We start from the raw sequence: 22513 nt of genomic DNA on the forward strand, positions 1-22513 counted from the left end.
AGAAAATATTAATATATAATATTCTTATGACCTTTTTGACAGAAAATTTTGTCCTCTGTTTACATTAAATCAATGCACAAGGGTTAAGTCTAAACAACATTGGACCCCATTGACTTTCATTATATTGGGGAAAGAAAATTAAATAAAATCCTGCTTAGCATTTAGTATATAAAAAATAATTTGTGTTTTTTGCCCCCATAAACACATAACAATGGTATTATATAAACAAACGGACAGTTAAAGAGATAAAATCCTGAAAATGAATGTTTTTTTGTTTTTTTTTAGCAGTTATGATCAAGGCTGATGTTGATAGAAAAAACAATATTTTTATTACCTTTTTTGATACAGATGACTTTGTCCTCTCCTTATATTAAATCAATGCACAAGGGATAAGTCTGAACAACACTGAACTACATTGACTTTCATTATATTGGGAAAAAACATGAAATTCTGCTTAGCGTTTAGCATATGGAAAATAATTTTTGTGTTTTTTCCATAAACACAAAACAATAGCATTATGTAAACAAATTGGCAGTTAAAAGGTTAAAATCCAAAAAAATTAAGAATTTTTGGTATATGATCAGGGCTGATGTTGGTAAAAAAAAAAAAAGTGTCAGTGAAAGTGGAAAAAATATTAATGTATAATATTTTATGACTTCTTTTTGACACAGACAAACTTGTCCTCTATTTATATTAAATTAACGCACAAGGGTTAATAAACAAAACTGGACCCTGTTAACTTTCATTATATCAAATAAAATTCTAAAATTAGCATTTAGCATATTGAAAATATTTTTTGTGTTTTTTCCATAAACACAAACAATGGCATTATGTAAACAAACTGGCAATTAAAGGGTTAAAATCCTGAAAATTTAAATGCATTTTTGGTAGTTATGATCAGGGCTGATGTCAGTGAAAGTGGAAAAAATATTAACATATAATATTCTTATGACCTTTTTTTTTGCCAGACAATTTTGTCCTCTGTTTACATTAAATCAGTGAACAAGGGTTAAGTCTAAACAATATTGGACCCCATTGACTTTCATTATATTGGGGGGAAAAAATAAAATAAAATTCTGCTTAGCATTTAGCATTTAGTAATAAAAATAATTTGTCTTTTTTTTTTTTCATAAACACAGAACAATGGCATTATGCAAATAAACTGACAATTAAAGGGATAAAATCCTGAAAATTTTATACAGACAACTTTGTCCCCTGTTTATATTAAATCAACGCACACAAGGGTTAAGTCTAAACAACACTGGACCCCATTGACTTTCATTGTAAGGGGGAAAAAAAGAGACATTTTTCAAAAAATCTTCTTTTGTGCTCCCACAGATGAAAGAAAGTCATTCAGGTTTGTAAATACAGAAGTAAATGATAATCAAATTTTCTTCCAACCACCCAACTTTTGAGGTGAGCCGCTGCTTTAAATAAAAGCACTACGTGAGCCGTTTGAAGTCCAGCATTTCAAAACGAATTCCAGCATACTGTATCTAAATCCCTCTCCATCCACATCCCTACGGAAAAGGAAGCCGCCACACATGGATACAAATCAGACAGGATCTGCCCAGAACAACAAAAACTCCCTTAAAATGATTAATATCATAGACCCTGTCACCTGGAACAATCAAGACCTTCACCTCACAACGCAAGACAAGCAACAAACAAGCCATTATAAGGAGTGAGTGTGTTTGGACTGTAAGTCTAAAGGCGTTTTCCCACAAATAGAATGCATTCAGTATGGTTTTGTATTGTAATGAATGATGAAAACAGCTTTGCGTAAGCCAGCTGGCCTAATTTAGAACTGTTCGTGTACAAACAACCACTATCCACAGGACCCACATCCACAAAAATGTGTTTGACTAGGACGTACAGATGTGGGCTGTGTTAAGCTCCGTCTGACCCAGTCAGGACAGGTGCGTTTGATTACGCCGGCGTGCTTTAAAGGGGCTCTCGAGGGAGTCTGGTCGTGCTTGAGGACACTGGCCTTTGAACTAATCGCATGTGTGTGCCATATACCACTCATGACTGGATTTTTTAGCCTAAAATGTTTCCAGGAGGGAAAAGCCTACATGGACACAAACAATGTCAGTTATTTCTTACTTACAGCACATTTTTGAAGCAACTTTTTTCTTTAGTGGCATAGGATGGAAACACGCCAGCCTGACATCTGTGAGGTATCTGTACAAGAGCTAAAAAATGGATTCAGCGGAGATTAATAACAATAATAATACTGTATAGTTATAAAATGAATATAAAAACACAAAAATGTAATAAATATAAAAAATATAAAACTATATAAAACTATTTTTGATTGTGCTATCAGTTCATAATAACCAAAACAACAAAGTAGTCATTTTGTATTCAAATAATACAAAAAATATAAAATTATAATTATTAAAATTATATAAAATTATATATATATTAATATATAAAGTATCGTGTATATATATATATTAATATATAAAGTATCGTATATATATATATATATATAACAACAAGACCAATAATATGTTCCTATCAAATTAATATAAAAACACATTTAAAATAAAATATATATATACACAACTATTTTGTGATTGTGCTATCAGTTCATAATAACCAAAACAACAAAATAGTAATTATGTATTCAAAAAATATAAAAATATAAAATTATTATTATCTTTTGACACACATTTTCTATAAAATTTCATATATATATATATATATATATATATATATACACACACACATATATATATAATACAATAATTTTTGTTAGTAATACAATAATAATGTATTATATATATATATATATATAATACGTTCAGATCAAATTAATATAAAAACACATTTAAAATAAAAGAAAACATTTTATATAAAATTTCATATATATATATATATATATATATATATATATAATAACATCAACAAGAACAATAATTAATTAATTAATATAAAAATACTTTTAAAATAAAAAATATATATCTAAAACTATGTATTCAAATAATATAAAAATCTTAATATAAAAAAAATATAAAATTATAATTATTAAAATTATATAAAATTATATATTTATATATAATTATATAAATTTTTCTTTTGACACATTTCATATAAAATTTCATATATATAAAATACAATAATTCTTGTTAATAATACAATAATAATGTATTCTCTCTCTCTCTCTCTCTATATATATATATAATAACAAGAACAATACTGTAGATAAAATTAATATAAAAATACATTTAAAATAAAAATACATAAATCTATTGTTTTATATTACTTTTATATGAAATAAAAATATATAAACCTACTGTTTTCAAATTATATATATAAACAATTAAATATATATAGTTATATTTCTATTTCTATTAATTTAATTTATATATATTTATCTTATACACACACACACACACACAAAATATATTCATTATGTATCCATAAAATTACTGTACATAACTCATGTACTGTATTCATATAAAATTACTATATATATATATATATATATATATATATATGAATTAAAGAAGTTAAGATTAAAGTGTCTACTTTTAAGGTTTCAAATAAGTTTTTGGAAAATAATTTGGTTGAAATAATGTTACATTTTCATTCAGTGTAACACAATATTTATGTAAAAATTTAAACAACATGCTTATTCTGACTTGTACATGTTAAAACATAAAAGAATAAGGGAGCATATTAACATTTTATTGTGTTTAAATAAATAAAAAATTCTTACTGACAAATGGGAAAAACCTAGGATAGTAGCAAATTTTAAAAATGTAGAATTAAAACTAGTTAGTATTTGGGGTGAAAGTAATTTGTCTTTTAATATGTCATAAATACATTTTTAGATTGTTACACAACAAGATTGTTACACAATGACATTTTAGTGAGTTTCTTCTGTAAATTAGGAAAAAATGTATGATATTTATTTTTTACTCAGAAAAAAACAAAACAAAAATGCAATTAAATTAAACAGAAAACTTTTAAAATATTTTTTAGAAAAACAACAACAATTTAAAGCAGTAATACACATTGTTTTAATATTTAAACCCTTTTTTATATGTATAATTTTATGTATAATTACTTAATGTATAATCATTTTATTTTTAACTGTTATTTTTAAATCATTTTTTAAAAAATGTAATTCCTTGTTTTTATTCTTGTAATCATTTTTAAGATTATTTTAATTCCTAAGTAAATCACTTTGAATTACCATTGTGTATGAAAGGTGCTATATAAAAAAACTTTGCCTTTGCCTATAAAATAAAAACATACATAATTATATTCTTTTGCTTTGACTTTGTGCTATCAGTTCATGCTTGAGAAAAAGTCCAATTGCTGATGCATCATTTACAGTTCCCCTTTTTGCACTCAAATAGATTAACGCACCCAAACAAAGCTGGGGATCCAAAACAATTAAAAACCACTAAAATATCAAAGATTTCTTTCTGAACAGCAAAATTAGCCACAATGATGAATGAAGCTGCCAATCTCACCCAGCCGTGTAATCCTCTTTAAGAGCATCTGCCAGTTAACACTGCTGCTCACACACACACACACACAACAACCAAACTAAAATATCACACTTTTCTAGAACTCACCACGTCAACGCTGAAGTATTTATAAGCTATAGTTGCATCAGAAGCAAACCAGAATGAAAAAGGAAGGTGAGAATGTATGAGGAAGACATACTTCTCCTCGATGCTAATTCGGTCTCCAGACACACTTCCACCAAACGATAGTACGACTCCATTTCCCCGGCTGAGATGCGGACCAAGGAGAAGGACCCTACCCGCGAGTGCCGCCCACATACCGAGCAGTGGGACGGGATGGTTTGCGGAGAGCCGTCCATACTGCAGCACAAACCCACAATACCCCTGCTCATGCCCAACCTGCCTCACTACTGTACAGCTTGCTGGATGACACGCTCGCTGTGTAGCTCCTGCGTAAGCGCTGTGAATTGTAAGGTCACAGAAGAGTAAGGACAGATCAGAGTAAGCGGACAGAAGCGTTGCTGTCTCTGGATTAAGAGAACTATTCCAGTTCACTTCTCCTGCGGTGGATACACTTACACACACACCTCCACCTGAGAGAACTGTCTCTCCCTCAGAGCTGTCAATACACAACGCACACACAGGGACACACTGGTTTTCCTATCAGTATGGGGATATTCTGTAGGCATAATGGTTTTTATACTGTACAAACTGTATTTTCTACCCCCTACCTAAACCTACCTATCCCGCAAAACCTTGGCATTTTAAGCTTTTCAAAACACTTCCTTCTGCTTGATTTCTAAACCTCATGGGGCCTAAAACAAGGTCAAAATTTAAAATGACTATACTTGTGGGGTTTTGGTCTCCATAATGTAGTGAAAACCACACACACACACACTTGGCTATCTAATAGGAATATGCTATACATACAGTGGTGTGAAAAACTATTTGCCCCCTTCCTGATTTCTTATTCTTTTTCATGTTTGTCACACAAAATGTTTCTGATCATCAAACACATTTAACTATTAGTCAAAGATAACACAAGTAAACACAAAATGCAGTTTTTAAATGATGGTTTTTATTATTTAGGGAGAAAAAAAATCCAAACCTACATGGCCCTGTGTGAAAAAGTAATTGCCCCCTGAACCTAATAACTGGTTGGGCCACCCTTAGCAGCAATAACTGCAATCAAGCGTTTGCGATAACTTGCAACGAGTCTTTTACAGCGCTCTGGAGGAATTTTGGCCCACTCATCTTTGCAGAATTGTTGTAATTCAGCTTTATTTGAGGGTTTTCTAGCATGAACCGCCTTTTTAAGGTCATGCCACAGCATCTCAATAGGATTCAGGTCAGGACTTTGACTAGGCCACTCCAAAGTCTTCATTTTGTTTTTCTTCAGCCATTCAGAGGTGGATTTGCTGGTGTGTTTTGGGTCATTGTCCTGCTGCAGAACCCAAGATCGCTTCAGCTTGAGTTGACGAACAGATGGGCGGACATTCTCCTTCAGGATTTTTTGGTAGACAGTAGAATTCATGGTTCCATCTATCACAGCAAGCCTTCCAGGTCCTGAAGCAGCAAAACAACCCCAGACCATCACACTACCACCACCATATTTTACTGTTGGTATGATGTTCTTTTTCTGAAATGCTGTGTTACTTTTACGCCAGATGTAACGGGACACGCGCCTTCCAAAAAGTTCAACTTTTGTCTCGTCAGTCCACAAGGTATTTTCCCAAAAGTCTTGGCAATCATTGAGATGTTTTTTAGCAAAATTGAGACGAGCCTTAATGTTCTTTTTGCTTAGCAGTGGTTTGCGTCTTGGAAATCTGCCATGCAGGCCGTTTTTGCCCAGTCTCTTTCTTATGGTGGAGTCGTAAACACTGACCTTAATTGAGGCAAGTGAGGCCTGCAGTTCTTTAGACGTTGTCCTGGGGTCTTTTGTGACCTCTCGGATGAGTTGTCTCTGCGCTCTTGGGGTAATTTTGGTCGGCCGGCCACTCCTGGGAAGGTTCACCACTGTTCCATGTTTTTGCCATTTGTGGATAATGGCTCTCACTGTGGTTCGCTGGAGTCCCAAAGCTTTAGAAATGGCTTTATAACCTTTACCAGACTGATAGATCTCAATTACTTTTTTTATCTCATTTGTTCCTGAATTTCTTTGGATCTTGGCATGATGTCTAGCTTTTGAGGTGCTTTTGGTCTACTTCTCTGTGTCAGGTAGCTCCTATTTAAGTGATTTCTTGATTGAAACAGGTGTGGCAGTAATCAGGCCTGGGGGTGGCTACAGAAATTGAACTCAGGTGTGATAAACCACAGTTAAGTTATTTTTTAACAAGGGGGGCAATCACTTTTTCACACAGGGCCATGTAGATTTGGAGTTTTTTTTCTCCCTTAATAACGTAAACCTTCATTTAAAAACTGCATTTTGTGTTCAATTATGTTATATTTGACTAATAGTTAACGGTTTTTGATGAGCAGAAACATTTAAGTGTGACAAACATGCAAAAGAATAAGAAATCAGGAAGGGGGCAAATAGTTTTTCACACCACTGTATCTACTTGTGAAAATTTTTATATCAACATACATTTTAGCTCAAATTGTTTGGTCTTATTTTAATGTAGTAAATCCAATATAACTTAAAATTTGTGCTGTAAAATCAATTAATCACGCCCAAAATAAAACTTTGTTTACATAATATGTGTGTGCTGTGTATATTTATATGTATATATGAATACACACACACACACACATGAATATATGTATTCATATTTATATGATTTATATTATATATATAACATAATATTTGATTTATAACTCAAAATAAACAATTTTATTTCTTTTTACATATTGCATGTTTTAATTAAAATGAGTATGAAATTAACACAAAATTACTATTTCATATATTTTTTTTAAATTAATTAATATTTAGCAGATGTCTAGACAATACATTAATATTGAGCTAAGTAATAAATGAATAATATTAAACACAATCTCAATGAACTGTAAATCGTTATCAACTTCTTATAATAACAAAATTCTTATAACACATTTTAACTTGAAATGTTTGATCTTGTTTTAAACATTAATCTAATGTAGTAAATCAAATCTAACTTAAAATAAGTCGTAATTAATCACATGCAAAATAAAAGTTTGTTTACATAATATGTGTGTGCTGTGTATATTTATATGTATATGAATACATAAACGTACATATATATATGTATATATATATATATATATATACACACACATATATATATATATATATACACGCAAATATATGTATTCATATATGCATCATTTATATTACATATAACAATATTTGAATATAAAATGAATATGAAAGGAACACAAAATATTTGATATATTTTAAAAATATATTCATTAATATTTAGCAGATGTCTAGACAGTATATTATAATATTGAGCTAAGTAATAAAATTAATTAATAATATTAAACACATAATCTAATTAAAGTAAAGTAAATCTAATCTAACTTAAAATTAGTGCTGTCAAATCAATTAAACACGATTAATCGCATCCAAAATAAAAGCTTGTTTATTTATTTATTTATGTATATGTGTGCAGGGTATATTTATATGTATATAAAAATACATAAACATACATGTTTATATTTCATAAATATGTACATGATTATATGTATTCATATTGATATATGATTTACATTATATGAATATAAATATGTATTACTTTTACTATTTATTTCTTAAATATATATATGTACATATTAATATACATATTATTTTGGATGCGATTAATCCCGATTAACCGATTTGACTGCACTGTTTAAAATCTCATTTTAGATTCAATTAGGTTAAAATTGAGTTTATGATACAAGAAAAAAATCTACTTTCCAACAGGGTAAGAAAAAACAATATTTTCTAAAAATATATTCTCTGAAAACTAAACTCACTGAAATCTTCACAGATTTTTTTTTATGGTGTAAGATTTACTTTAAAACAAAAATTAACCAAAACTTAAAATTACAAAGAAATTTACAACTGTAAGATTTTGAAAAATATTTTTTTCACAGTGCATGCAATGTTTTCGGCAGGTTGTTTTGAGAACGCTATGATGTTTTTAGTGGAAAATATTACTGATAATAAGAAAACGGCTCACAGCGCATATCGTCTGCATCATCATAATTCATACTGACCCTAGAGACTTTCTGCAGCATACAGTGTTCTTTTGACTGTCAGTGTATTTTACCATATGAGCTCTTAGTATGGTATAAAGTCTTAATATTTCTCCAACTAATGAAAACTTTTATCCTCATTTACTCTAATGTCATTCTAAACCCATACATGAAACCCAAAAGGACAAATGACCAGTTTTCCATATAATAAAAAGGGCTGTCATGCTTGAAAATGACAAGAAATCTTTCTTTTGAATCAAATCTTGTAAATTAATCAGTTTTACAAAATTGATCCGAATGACCTTAAATTAACCTATAAGGCGTTTTCAGTCTTTTCCTCACATAGGCGTGTGGCTTCAGAAGACTTGAGTCACATAGACTGTTTTTAGTCATTTGGGAGCTTGACAGTCCTAGTCCTCATTTACATTCATAAAATGGACTGGATATTTTTCAAAAAATCTGCTAGAACATCTTTATTCATTTAAAAGCTTCTGACTTTCACCCCGTTGACCTTCATGTTAACCAAAAACAGAACTTTCCTATCAGTTACTGACTAAACAAAACTCCTGAGCGGGATTATGAACAAGCAAAACAGTTCTGAATCACTGGAATAACTACTTGCACATTTTTTTCTAATCACATTGCTGTGTGTCTAATCATTATTAAGCCCATAAACCTCTTTTTCTCTCCCCAAAAACACCTCACAGCTTCCAACCCAAGCTGTAACTCTCTCAGAAACAACTCCATATATCATTCTCAGAAATACGGAGGACGAGAAACACAAAGTTCTCCCTCAGGCACAAATGCTTTTAAAATCAGACAGAATGCTGACTTACACATAACCGAACCCATTGTGTCGACGGTCCCGCGCCGCGCAAGAGGTCCCAAGAGAACTCCCTTACTCCGTGTGTCTCCTTCAGGTCCTCTCTTACTCCTGAGCATCTACTAAAGTGTTGACAGAGGTGCGTGTGCCTCTGAAACGCAGGTAGCACGTTGACATGCTTTCTACAAATATCTCAGAGAATGCAAGAAGCGCCGGTAGTTTCCTGTTCCTCTCTCTCCCAGCGAGACATTCATCGCTGCGCAGCGCTCTGTGGTTAAAGTGCGTCAGGAAGAACTTCTCACAAACACACAGATTCCTTTTCCCCTCTCCACCCCAAAACAGAACCCTGCTACACACACACACACACAAACCCCTCCCCGCAACCCTCACACATGAGACGGTATCATGTGGCACTTACTGTTAAATCTAAACCTGAGGACTCGACTTTTTTCAGTCGCTTTTTTACAGTGGAAAACAGCTGTAACGTGCTAAATTGAGAAGGGAAAAGCAGAAAAACAAACCCAAACAGTGATTTCATGGTTGTTTGAGCTCTCGCTCGTAGGTGAGCTAATGTTTTATGGATAAGTGCAGACATTCCTGTGGATGGAAACCTTTGTGTGTGCAAAATAAGAAAAATGCTGTTACTCTGGAACCGTCTGAATCTCTGGAAAACACAGTCAGTCTGACACACTCCAAAACAAGCTCATTTGTGAGAATATATGGGATGTCTAATAATTGTTTTTCAAAAAGGCATTCAAGCATCATGGTAACATGCAATAACTACCTAAAATTTTTCATGATCTTTGGTGCTAAGGGGGTCAGTGAACATTATTATTATTATTATTATTATACATTTACTGACTTTTATATTATTAATATTGATGATGCTGTTATGATGTTGTCTTATTAACAATAATGATACTAACAACGATTAATTGTTATTAATAATAATATTATATTAATAATATATTATTATTATTATGAATACATTATTATTATTTATTATAAAACAATCAAACAATCATTATTATTAACTTTACTGAATTTTATATTGTTATTATTATTATAATTATCATTATTATTATTGATGATGATGATAATGTTGATGATTATAATGACGATGATGCTATTATGATGTTATGTCTTACTAACAATATGGATAACAACAATATTTTGAAAATGTTGTTTTTATTTATTCATTTATTATAATAATAATAATAATTATTATTATTATTATTATTATTATTATTATTAACAACAACGAAAATGTTATTTATTTATTTATGTAGAATAATAATTATTATTATTATTATTATTATTATTATTATGATTACTATTAGAGCCCTGTATTTAGAAATAATGATAATTATTATTATTACTAACAACAATGATTTTGAAAATGATGTTTATTTATAATAATAATAATAATAATTATTATTATTATTATTATTATTATTAAATATACTTATGAAATTTAATTGTACTCTATTGACTTTATATAGTTTTACATTTTAAATAATATTATTGTTATTGTTGTTATTATTATTATTAATTAGATATATTCATTAATAATATTCTAATAATACAAATTATTATTATAAACTGACTGACTTTTATATTATTTTATTGATGATGATGATGATGATGATAAAAATAAGACACATGTTAATAATAATATGAACTCTAATAATACAAATTATTATTATTATTATTATTATTATTATTGTCACTGTAAATTTACTGACCTTTTATTATTATTATTTTATTATTATTATTATTATTATTATTATTATTATTATGCTATGGTGTTATTTCTTATTAACGCTAATAATAACAATAACAACAACAACAATGATAATAATAATAATAATACATGTATTAATAATAATAATATTCTAATAATAATTATTAAAATAATAAAAATAATAGTTATTATTATTATTATTATTATTAAATACATTTATCAAATTTGATATTATGGCATTAGTCATTAACTGTACTCTACTGAATTTAGTAGTAGTAGTAGTTTTACATTTTTGAATAATAATGTTGTTGTTGTTGTTGTTCTTATTAACAACATGCATAACAATAACAATAATAATAAATTATTATTGTTGATGTTGTTGTTGTTTATTATAAACAAACAAACAGCCCAAAATTCAGATTATGATAGTTTCATTCTAAATACTCATCATAATTACTCTACACACATATTCTACACACCTGCACACCCAGAGGATTTTCTTAACTCCAAAAAGTTCTTCAAAGAAATACAGTAAAAGTATGCAGTTTTGGATACAGATAGTCTCCAACACACCAGTATCATGGTGGAGACTTTTCCACAGGCAAGTACCATTCAACAGTAGCTACCATGCATAAACTTCTAATCTGAGACCATTAGTACTTACAGAATGTGACAAAACACACAGATGTACGAGATGAACTGATAACGTATGTCAACACCAGGATTGTTTTCAGATCATGCCTGTGATATAAAACAGCATCTGCTGTAATCTGATTACCAGACTCTATTTTAAGAGGATTTCTATGGCAAACCTGATATGGATGTCATACAGTGGTGAATACTGTACACTCACTAATGCCTACTTCTCTATCGTCCTCACGCGATACGATTCAGCATCCATGAGAAAGACTGCAAAACGCTCATCAGCACAGTGAGAGGATGAGGCTAATGTCATAAAGCTTCAGTGACTGACAATCTAATGGATTCCATTAGCTGAGAAAACGCATTTAACGGCGCGAGCTCTTCCATACGCCTGAAGAATAAATCTCACACTGAGCTTGGGATAAAAATGTCATGCTTGTGTGTAATGAGACAAGAATTAAAAACCTCCCTACATCAAGAATGGCTCATTTTAAATCAACAGATAAAACTAATGTAATAAAAAATTCACATGGTTTCAAAGTTTCAGCAAAGCTGGATCTCAACAAATAAAAAGTCCCATTTCGGGGAAATACTACGCCTGACTTTGATCCGGAAAGAGAACTTACTTTAAATCTGATTATGAGCGACCTAAACTAGAGCGTGCAAGTATAAAATATTAATTGATATGAGCACAGCACTGAAGCTATAACAGATATTATATAAAGGAGCACACAAAAGCAGACGGGGGCGAGGAGAGGAGGAGGAGGGGTTGGTGTGGAGGGAAGGAAGTACAATGACCTTCCTATTGTTCACCTTTTTGGATTTGCTGTTGAGCGTCACTGCTCACTGCCGCTGTTTTATTGTGAGTCCAAGTCTTTGGAGATACTGTCACGCTGATGGAAGCTTGGAATGAAGCCCGGTTTAAGGATTTGAGGCTGTGTATAGAATTTTAAAGGTCAAAATAGAGTCAAAAACTAAGCATAAAAAACAGACCAAAAAATGTAAGATGCATTGTGTAATTATTTTAATTAATTTAATTTACTAATATAATCTGGCTTTTAAAAAAATCTGAAAAATCAGATTTTTTTACTGTTAATTAGGCAGGATCAAAAGTGTAGGGCCCTATGAAATCCGTTTTATTTTTTTCCAAATTCCGTTTTAATTTTACTAGATTCCATTTTTTCCCCGTTTTAATTTTTCTCAACTCCTTTTTAATGGTTAAATGAAATTTTATTAATCAAAGAGCATGTCTAATTAATTGATTTCACAACAAAAATGACATGCTTAGGGCCCTATGAAATGTTTTATTGTTATCAAATTCTGTGTTTTAGCATGTCTAATTATTTAAATGCATACTTAATTTATATAAATAGCCTTATGAAAGTTTTTTTTTACCCTCAGAAATTCTGTGTTGTGTATTTAAAATGTTCTGTTTATCAAATGAAGGCATAAAACATTAATTATCTTTTAATTCATTTTTAATTAACTTTTTTTTTGCCAAACAAAGGGGAATTTACTATTAAAATTAAAATGGAAAGAATGTTGTGTGGTTACACCCTAAAAAACAATGTTCGTTTCATTTTAGTAGTAGTATTAATATACTGTATATCTGGCACAATGTGTTCAAGTTAAACCGGACTTTTATTTTGACGGGTTGCCGTGTCTACCTTTACATTTTTGTGTGTATATGATATAACGCTAGTTTTCCTAAAATGGAATGGTCAAATGCTCATGAAGTGACTCTCAGCAGATACTGTTCATGTATTTATGTCCTCATTTAGTGAGACGACAGACGCTGAAATCACCGCGAGCGTCACGCACGCTTCAGTGTGTGTAGTAAACAAAACCGCTCGTCTGCTCCATTCATTAAAACAGAGACACACAGAACATGCAGGATTCACATTTCAGTGGTATTTTTGCGGCATAATATTTACAGATACTAGTCCATATTGTGGTTTGATTTAAGTGTAATGACCTACTTTTGATTAATTAATTCAAACTTTGAGAATTTCCTTGACATTCCGCGTTATTCAGTAAATTCCATTTTTATGACTGGATTCTGCGATCACGTTCACGTTTTCGGCATTGCTGAAATCATAGGGCCCCAATAATGTTATGAAATATTTCAAATAATTGTTGTTCTTTTGAACTTTCTATACATCAAAGAATCTTAAAAAAATGTATCACACAATAATATTTTATTAAACTGCACAACAAACAACACTGATAATAATAGATGTTTTTTGAGCAGCAAATCAGCATATTTGAAAGATTTCTGAAGGATCATGTGACACTGAAGACTGGAGTAATGATGCTGAAAATTCACAGAAATAAATTACATTTTAAAATATATTAAAATAGCAATTTTCAATCGTAATAATATTTTACAATATGACTGTTTTGACTGTATTTTTATTCAAATAAGGGCAGCTTTGGTGAGCATTAGAGACTTCTTTCTTACTGACATAAACTTTTAAAAGATAGTTTGCAGAAAAACGGGTTCTGTGCTAAAATACTGTTATGATATACAATGATACAAGTGAATTTTCTACTGACTTTTGTTCAGAAATTCAGACTACTGTACGTGTGTGTGTGTAAGCTTGTGGATGATATTCTGTGTGTGTGTGTTTGTGTTATTTATCTCTGTACCAGTGCCAAGTATTTGGCTTGTTTGTGTTAATCCCTTTATCCTGATTAGTTTAGGATGACTGAATAACACTGTTTTTTTTGGGGGGTTTTTTTAGGTTTTTTTTTTTTAAACAATTCTTAAGCAGCCGTGGAGTCAGAACGACTGATTAAAGTGCATGCTCTCAGAGTGAAGTCAGCCTAAAAATAGAACAAAAACAACTTTGCTGTAAAGTCATTAAATTTTTTTTTTATTTTATTTAAAAAAACGTTTTTAAAAAGGCTTCCCTAACATTGCAGTAATGTTGCTGTGATGTTATTAACATGTTCTTGTGTTTTCTCATTTCAAATCTCTACTATGTTTAGCATCAACAAAAAGTCACACTTTTGCCACATTCATCTTTAAAGGGGTCATATGATGCGATTTCATGTTTTCCTTTGTCTTTGGAGTGTTACAAGCTGTTTGTGCATTTATAAGATCTGCAAAGTTGCAAAGATTGAAGTCTCAAACCCAAAGAGATATTCTTTATAAAAGTTAAGATTCGGACCATCTACGTCATGGTGTGGGAAGATTTGCATAAAACCACCCAAATGTATATGAAAAGAAAGAAGGCGTAACTTTTATTCATGCTGTAGTATTGTTGCAGTCATCGCCATGTTGTGGAGACGCTGTGTTTCTCTGCGAAAGCTAAACTACTTTGTTTGGCCTTCCAAATAAGTACACAACTACAAATCAGTGGTTAAGTTATATTTACAACACTATTCCAGAACAATACAACACAAATATTTGAGTATGCACAGAGCATTTATGTTTCCTGAACCTGGGAGAGTAGCCTACAATGCCAGCTGTGCACATTATAAAGTGGGGCAATTGCAACATTGCGAGAATAGTCTGGCACTTCTGACTCACAGCATGTAAGTACGTTTTCATATTTAAAGAATTTGCTACTGGCTATTAAATTTTTCAAGTTTTGAGCAGTGTAGAGTGCAGTGCAGTGATCGTTTCTACGATCACAAATGCAGACGTAACGCAACGCACCGCATAAAAAAAACAGTATGATTCATTATAATCAGTAATTATGTCCTCACTGGATACAACAAATGGCTCATTTATAATAGGTTTTACTGTATTTGTCTCGTCGCGCCAGGAAACGGCATCACAACATGGTAAGGGGCGTAACATTTCCGTCACACGCTTGAGGTATTTGGCCAATCACAACGCACCAGATAGTTGGCTAATCAGAGCACACCATGCTTTTCAGAACAATGAGCTTTAATACAACAGTTAAATAAACAAGAAGTTAATATCAAGTGACTTACATTGTCTGTCCATAACACTATTGCCGATTTTGCCCTGTTTCATAGTCAAAAATAGTTTGAAACAAGTCACAACTGAGCCGCTGCGCATCTCCATTCAAACACGTGTGTTTTTAAACAAATCTAGTGAGTCAATGATTCAGTTAGCCATTCATAAAGACAGTCACTTGCTTTATTCCTGAATGAATCAGCTGTTCAAACAAATCAAATGAATGAATGATTCAGTAATGAAATCAGTGACTTGCTGCCACCTACTGGCAGATTTAGTTTCATTTAAAAAGTATCTTTTCAGTTATTTAAATCATTTAGTATTTCTATATTCAAAATTTTATCTTTAAAACATTAATCTCAGCATGAGATTATGAATTTGATTGCACTCATGCCACCTCTGAGCCTCATTAAACATATGAAAATACACCTACAAGCCACTTTTGTGTTCTTCTAGACCACCTCTGTAGTACAAACTAATTTTAATACTGATTTCATTTGATTGGTAACTTATTCTTATTCTCTTGTTTTAATTAGACATTTTCAAAAGCTTATAATATATATATATATATATATATATATATAAAGGTAAAAACAAAATTCCCCTGTAAATCGTTTTAAGGAGTCAAATATCACCTCGTAATGGGAAGGCTAATTTTTATCAGATTTTTGATTATTAATTAAAAGGTGCTTCTGAAATTTTGACTGTGCTCCTACATTTTAAGTAAGAAAAGTAAGTGTAGAGCCCTGAGAAGGCCTTTAGTAACCCCAGAGCCATGTGAAGCACTTTTTATGATGGGTGGATTCACTTTTTTGATCATCAAAATCTCAACACCCATTCACTGCCATTATAAAGCTTGGAAGAGCCAGGACAATTTTCAATATAACTCTGTATCCGTCTGAAAGAAGAAAGTCATATACACCTAGAATAGTTTGAGGGTGAGTAAATCATGGGGTCATTTTCTTTTTTATGTAAACTATCCCTTTAAGAATCATTTCTTTTATTATACTTTTTTTCAATATAAAGTTCAAAAGAACAGAATTTATTTAAAATATAAATATTTTGTAATATTATAAATGCCTTTATTATAAATAGTGTGTCCTTGCAGAACAAAAGCACTCATTAAAACCAACCCCAAACTTACAAAGGTAGTGTAAATATGAATATCAGCTAATATATGCAAATGTACACTGCGTTAAGCTGCTGTTATTTTCTAGAATGCTTGACTGCTCATCCGGTATGTTAAATATTCATGAGCTCCATATCCAGAAATGTGCAATAGATCACTCCGCTTTGAAATGAACAGGAGAGTGATGTCACATCTGACCAATCAGAGAGCAGAACCTCTCAGTGTTTAGTCATCTTGCTATTACAGGGCCGGACGGTCACATCTGTGACTCACTCACAGAGGCCGATGCTCTGATGGATCACCGGAGATGCCGCAAATGCTGATTTCCTCTCAGCAAAACCGAACCAGAAATAACTCTTTTATTTTTCTGTCGTTAGCTCAAAGCCAAAGGCAGGTTTAAGGGGCCGTTCAATAAGTTAAACATTTTTTATAATGCTTTCCAAACTTCTGAAGTCCAGTTCAGTGCAGTGAACCGAAAACAAGTGGTTTAACCATTGTTTAAAAAGCCTGCTGGTTTTCGGTGGGCTCGGAAAGCTGAAGCAGCGGTGTGTTATAATGCGGATAATGAATTTAGGAAGCGGTGAGTGTGTGTGTGTTTAAAGCATGGGGTGTCTGCGTGAATCAATATGGCTGAACTGGCCCGTCTCAGTTTCCATGGCAACGGCCTTTACGTCCCCCGAGGGCTGGAGTGGGGGCGGCAGCAGCGCCTCTCTCTCATGCAGGACAGCGCTAACAGCAGCATGGCACAATAACCTACTTCACTCACTGCCACAGGGAAACACCTGGATGTTTCTCTGCTTTTTATGCTACGGGAAGATTAAAAATACAACTCCTTGAAATAAACAACTTCTCAGAGAGGAGATTTCCTATTTAACCAGATTCATCAAGCTGATTTTTATCAAATAATGCCATATATATATTTTTTTAATTTGTGAAAAACATTAAATTAATTGAGGTATGTGTTTCTGACACAAACAGGTGCAATCATTTCCTTAGACGTCCCTAATTAGCTGGACATTCCTATGCAAAGACATTGCCATAACCTCAAAAAGTCATTTAATTAAATGATTTAAATATAAAATAAAATATAACTTAATAGCACAAAATTTGTTCTTTTATCTATGGATTCAATGGAATAGAGCCTTATTCATACAGCCTGCGTTGTTTATAGTCAAACAGCACCTCTCATAAAATGTTTAAATAAAAATCAAACAATAATAACCTTTTATGATTTTTTATAACTTCTGTCATATAAATTATATTTTATTTTATTATATTATTAAATACACATATTATTTATATAGAAATAGTTCGAAATGAATAGTTTTAGAAAAAGTTAATCATATTTTTTTATATTATTTAATATACTAGATTATTTTTTTAAGTATTATTATTTATCATTTACACTACATTATACATTTTTTAATATATTCATTGCTGTTATTTCACTTATCAATGTATTAAATACATGAGTATTTTTATAACTTCTATCATATTAGTTATATTGTTACTACATTATTGTTATTACATTATTAAATACACACATTATTTATACAGAAATAAAAGGAAATAATTATAGAATTAAAGAAAAATATTAGATAATATTATACATTTTTTACATTATTATTATTAATTGATTGTTGTTATTTAATTTATCAAGGTATTAAATTAATACATTAAAAATGTATTATACATATTATTAATAATTATTTGATATAATTAACAAAAAAATAAAAATGGACACTAATATGTAATATTATTAATATTGAACAATGTAATTAATTTGTGTTCCTTAAACAATATTTTTGGTGCACTGGGCAAATAATGCAGAAATAAACTGTACATATTTTCCTGAATACTTCATATTATGTGGTATATATATACATATATATATATATATATATATACAATATTATATCTTATATATCTTTCTATTTTACTATTTATTATATATATATAAAATATATAAATATCTTTTTTTTCATTCTTTGAAATTCTTATTTCATTTATTACATTTGTCTAAGCTATATTTATTTTCTGAATTTGCTAAAAAATATTTTAAATTTAATTCATTTAATTAAATGAGATATTTTAAGTATAGTGGTTCTGAACCAAATAGGTGCAAAATCAGAAACCTATGCAAAGACCTAATAACCTTCAAATAACCTACACAAATGAAAACATAAAAATGAATATAAGTAAAACAAAATAAATCAATAAAACCCTGCAATTTCCGCTCTGAATAGTCCATGTTCACATGACATCCAACGCTCAAATAAACCTCAGAGATCTAAACTCAAGCTTCATTTCTATCACTATCCGTCAGGAAACCTCACGGTTTCCCCTAAATCCCAGAATTCACGGACTGCACCTGAATCAGCGATGGGAAGATTAATCACAGCTGTAACACACCCCCATCAGCCTCAGCAGAGAATAATCCACTCACCAACATGGGTGATGATACAGTCCACCCTCTGCTGTAGCTCCAGTAGAGACATCTCCTCTTCCTCCTCCAGCCTGCAGAGCATCTCAGGGTGTGAACGGTGGCCTCTCTCCTCTCCTCTCCTCTCTTCCGCAGCTCACCGGAGGGCTTCCCCGCTCCGCTCTCACAAAGACAGCAGCCACTCCCAGCCCTTGATGGAGACCTCCGATGGAAGACACAAGAGAGAGCCGGTGACACCGGCAGATGAATCTGGCTCTTTTGTTCTACGGTGTGGAGGTGCAGAGAGGCTTTTGTGATGTTAATCATTCATTCTGAATCTCAGCGCCTGAGTGATGCTGGCTGGACTTTACCCGGCTCTCAAACCAGCTCTATGGCTTCTATCCTAAAGACTGTGTCAGGCACCAGGAAGGGAATCAGAGGGAGGATACAGTACCTGCCTTCAGAGACACAGAGCTCCCTTCACACAAAACCTGGAACAATGGATTCACTGGAATGGAGCTTTATGCATTGGAGAGTCTGCACTGTAACAGTACTGTATGTGTATAATGTTGAATTAATTACTATTATATTATATTATATTATATTACATTAATTATATTATATTATATTGATATATTATTAGAGTAGATTATTAATAAATACATTAAATAATATGTATTATTATCATTAATGCATACAGCATTGTTCAAATAATTTTTTTAAAAATATATTTTTTTAATATATTATTATATTTAATACACTATATTATAGATTTTTCTATTATTTATATTACATTATTATACATTATTATAATATTAATTGATATATTGTTAGATTATATTATTAAACATTAAATACATTAATGCATACAGCCTATACTGTAAAACAGCACCTCTTGTAAACTGTTAAAATATTTGTAAAAATATATATACATTTTTATATATTATATTATTCAATATACTATATTTTATATTTATTATTATTATTATTATTCAATATATTATATTACATTCCATTATATTATATTAATCGTTATATTAATTCATACATTGGGTTTATTATTAATAAATGCATTAAATAATATGTATTATAATTAATGCATACAGCCTATACTGTAAAACAGCACCTCTTGTAAACTGTTAAAATAATTTATATATATATATATATATATATATATTATTCAATACACTATAGTATAGATTTTGCTATTATTATTTAATACATTATATATTGTTTTATATTATGTTATATTACATATTTAATTTATTGATATACTATTAAAGTATATTAATAAATACATAAAATAATATGTACTATCATTAAGGCATACAGCCTATACTGTAAAACAGCATCTCTTGTAAACTGCTAATAATTTGTAAAAAAAAATATATATTTTTTTTTAAATATATTATATTATTCAATATATTCTATTCTATTTTATCATATTATATTACATTATATTAAATTCATTGATATATTAATTGAGTTTATTATTAAAAAATGCATGACATATTACGTATTATCATTATGCATACAGTCTGTACTGTAAAACAGCACCTCTTGTTATTAAATTATTATTAAAAAATAATAATAATGCAATTTAATTACATATATACTAATAATACAATTAATAGCATATTTAATTACAATAACAACAGCAATAATAGCTATTAAATAATAATAATACACTATTTTAATGCAAAATATAAAGATTGAATGTCACAAATATTTTAAATATATCAAACAATAACAACATTTTATTATACATGTCATTCAGTACAATTATGTTAAATTCCACGTTTTTTTGTTTTTTATTTATTTATTTACTTACTTTTTTTTTTCTTTTTTTTTTTTTTTTTTTTGAGGAGCAGCATCGTGCATGACTGAGCTGGGCTGTTTTCCACATTTTGATGTGAGCTGATGGGCTGTTATCATCTTACTTGACGACATTGCCCTTGGGAGCCAGATCATCTCCGTGGAAACGCTCGGTGATGGGACGCCATCTGTGCTCCTGCCATAAACATGTAAACTTATTGCACATGTCTTACTCATTAAAAACGTTTATGGATAATTAAGGACAGTACTGAGTGTTGATCTTGTTTTTATAAAGATGTAATTTATTCTTGTTTTTTTATTTATTTTCCCAAACAAACACGTTTAATCCTTGCAATATCCCTACTAACTGTTTTCTGCAGTGCACAGCGTCACTCAGAAAAATGATATTAATAAGTCATTTTCCATTTTTAAATAGAAAAGTAGCTGAAATAACGTTGAGGTAATTAGAAAAAATGTCACAAATGTCATTTAGGGCATGATAAACATTGACCTACTAAGGTTTTACAGCCAGATGGCGATGAAGGCCCACGTACCGACAAGAGCAACACAGCCTGTACTGCAGCGCCTCCTGCTGGACATTCAAGAAGTAAACACGCCATCTATTGGACACAGGGCGCACACGCCTCAGCCATTGACTCAAAATGCTTCATTTGACTTGATATTTACTTCCATATATTAACAAAGTTAACATATATTAATCGTACAAAATAACACGTTAATACCTTACCAATTGGCGTCCATGAAAAATGATCCAGCATTATAAATCAACAGGAAAATGTTGAAACGAGGAGGATAAACAGGAGGCTGTTTCTATTGATGTCACATTTTGTAATCTGTAACACCTTTAATCAATTAAAACAAATCCAGTCATCTCGGCGCAGACAGAGGAACAGATTAACACACATAAGCGTTAAAAGAACTGCATTTTTATATATTTTAGCAGTTATTTATATAAATGTACAATTTACAGCTGTTCTCTGACTTCTTTGAGATGTTTAGCGTAAACAGATAGTTCTATAAAAGAGGAAAGAAGTTGCAGACCTGCTTAGCCATGACGTCGATTTGTAGGCCAAGTCCAAATTTCCCTCCAGATTTTCCGTTTTATGAGTAAAATAATGTCTGTGGTTAACATCACTTTAAGAGTTTTTGTTCTTCAACAAAAATAAATACACATAATGATACCTTACAGTTACACGTGAGTTTTGAAGCCACGTTTTTAAAAAATGTTCGCTTCACATTCTATTGTCGAATCCGTCACATCCTTGTGGTAGTTGTAGTTCTTATTTAGAATGAGCAATATTTAGGTTTAGATTCCGGTATGTGTGTCAATTTATACTACGCTAC

General features: G+C 30.8%; 1 protein-coding gene across 1 annotated transcript in view; it reads right to left on the minus strand.

Moving 5' to 3' along the window:
- mcf2l2 (MCF.2 cell line derived transforming sequence-like 2) overlaps positions 1–19750 on the minus strand; it is a 113333-nt gene extending 93583 nt beyond the window's left edge. The window contains 1 exon segment of the mRNA XM_051122421.1: positions 19358–19750. Within this exon segment, the coding sequence (XP_050978378.1) occupies positions 19358–19439 (82 nt within the window). The 5' untranslated portion in view covers positions 19440–19750.
- Positions 19751–22513: the final 2763 nt, after the last annotated feature.

This window comes from Labeo rohita, chromosome 11 (genome assembly GCF_022985175.1).
Source record: "Labeo rohita strain BAU-BD-2019 chromosome 11, IGBB_LRoh.1.0, whole genome shotgun sequence".
Lineage (NCBI taxonomy): Eukaryota > Metazoa > Chordata > Actinopteri > Cypriniformes > Cyprinidae > Labeo > Labeo rohita.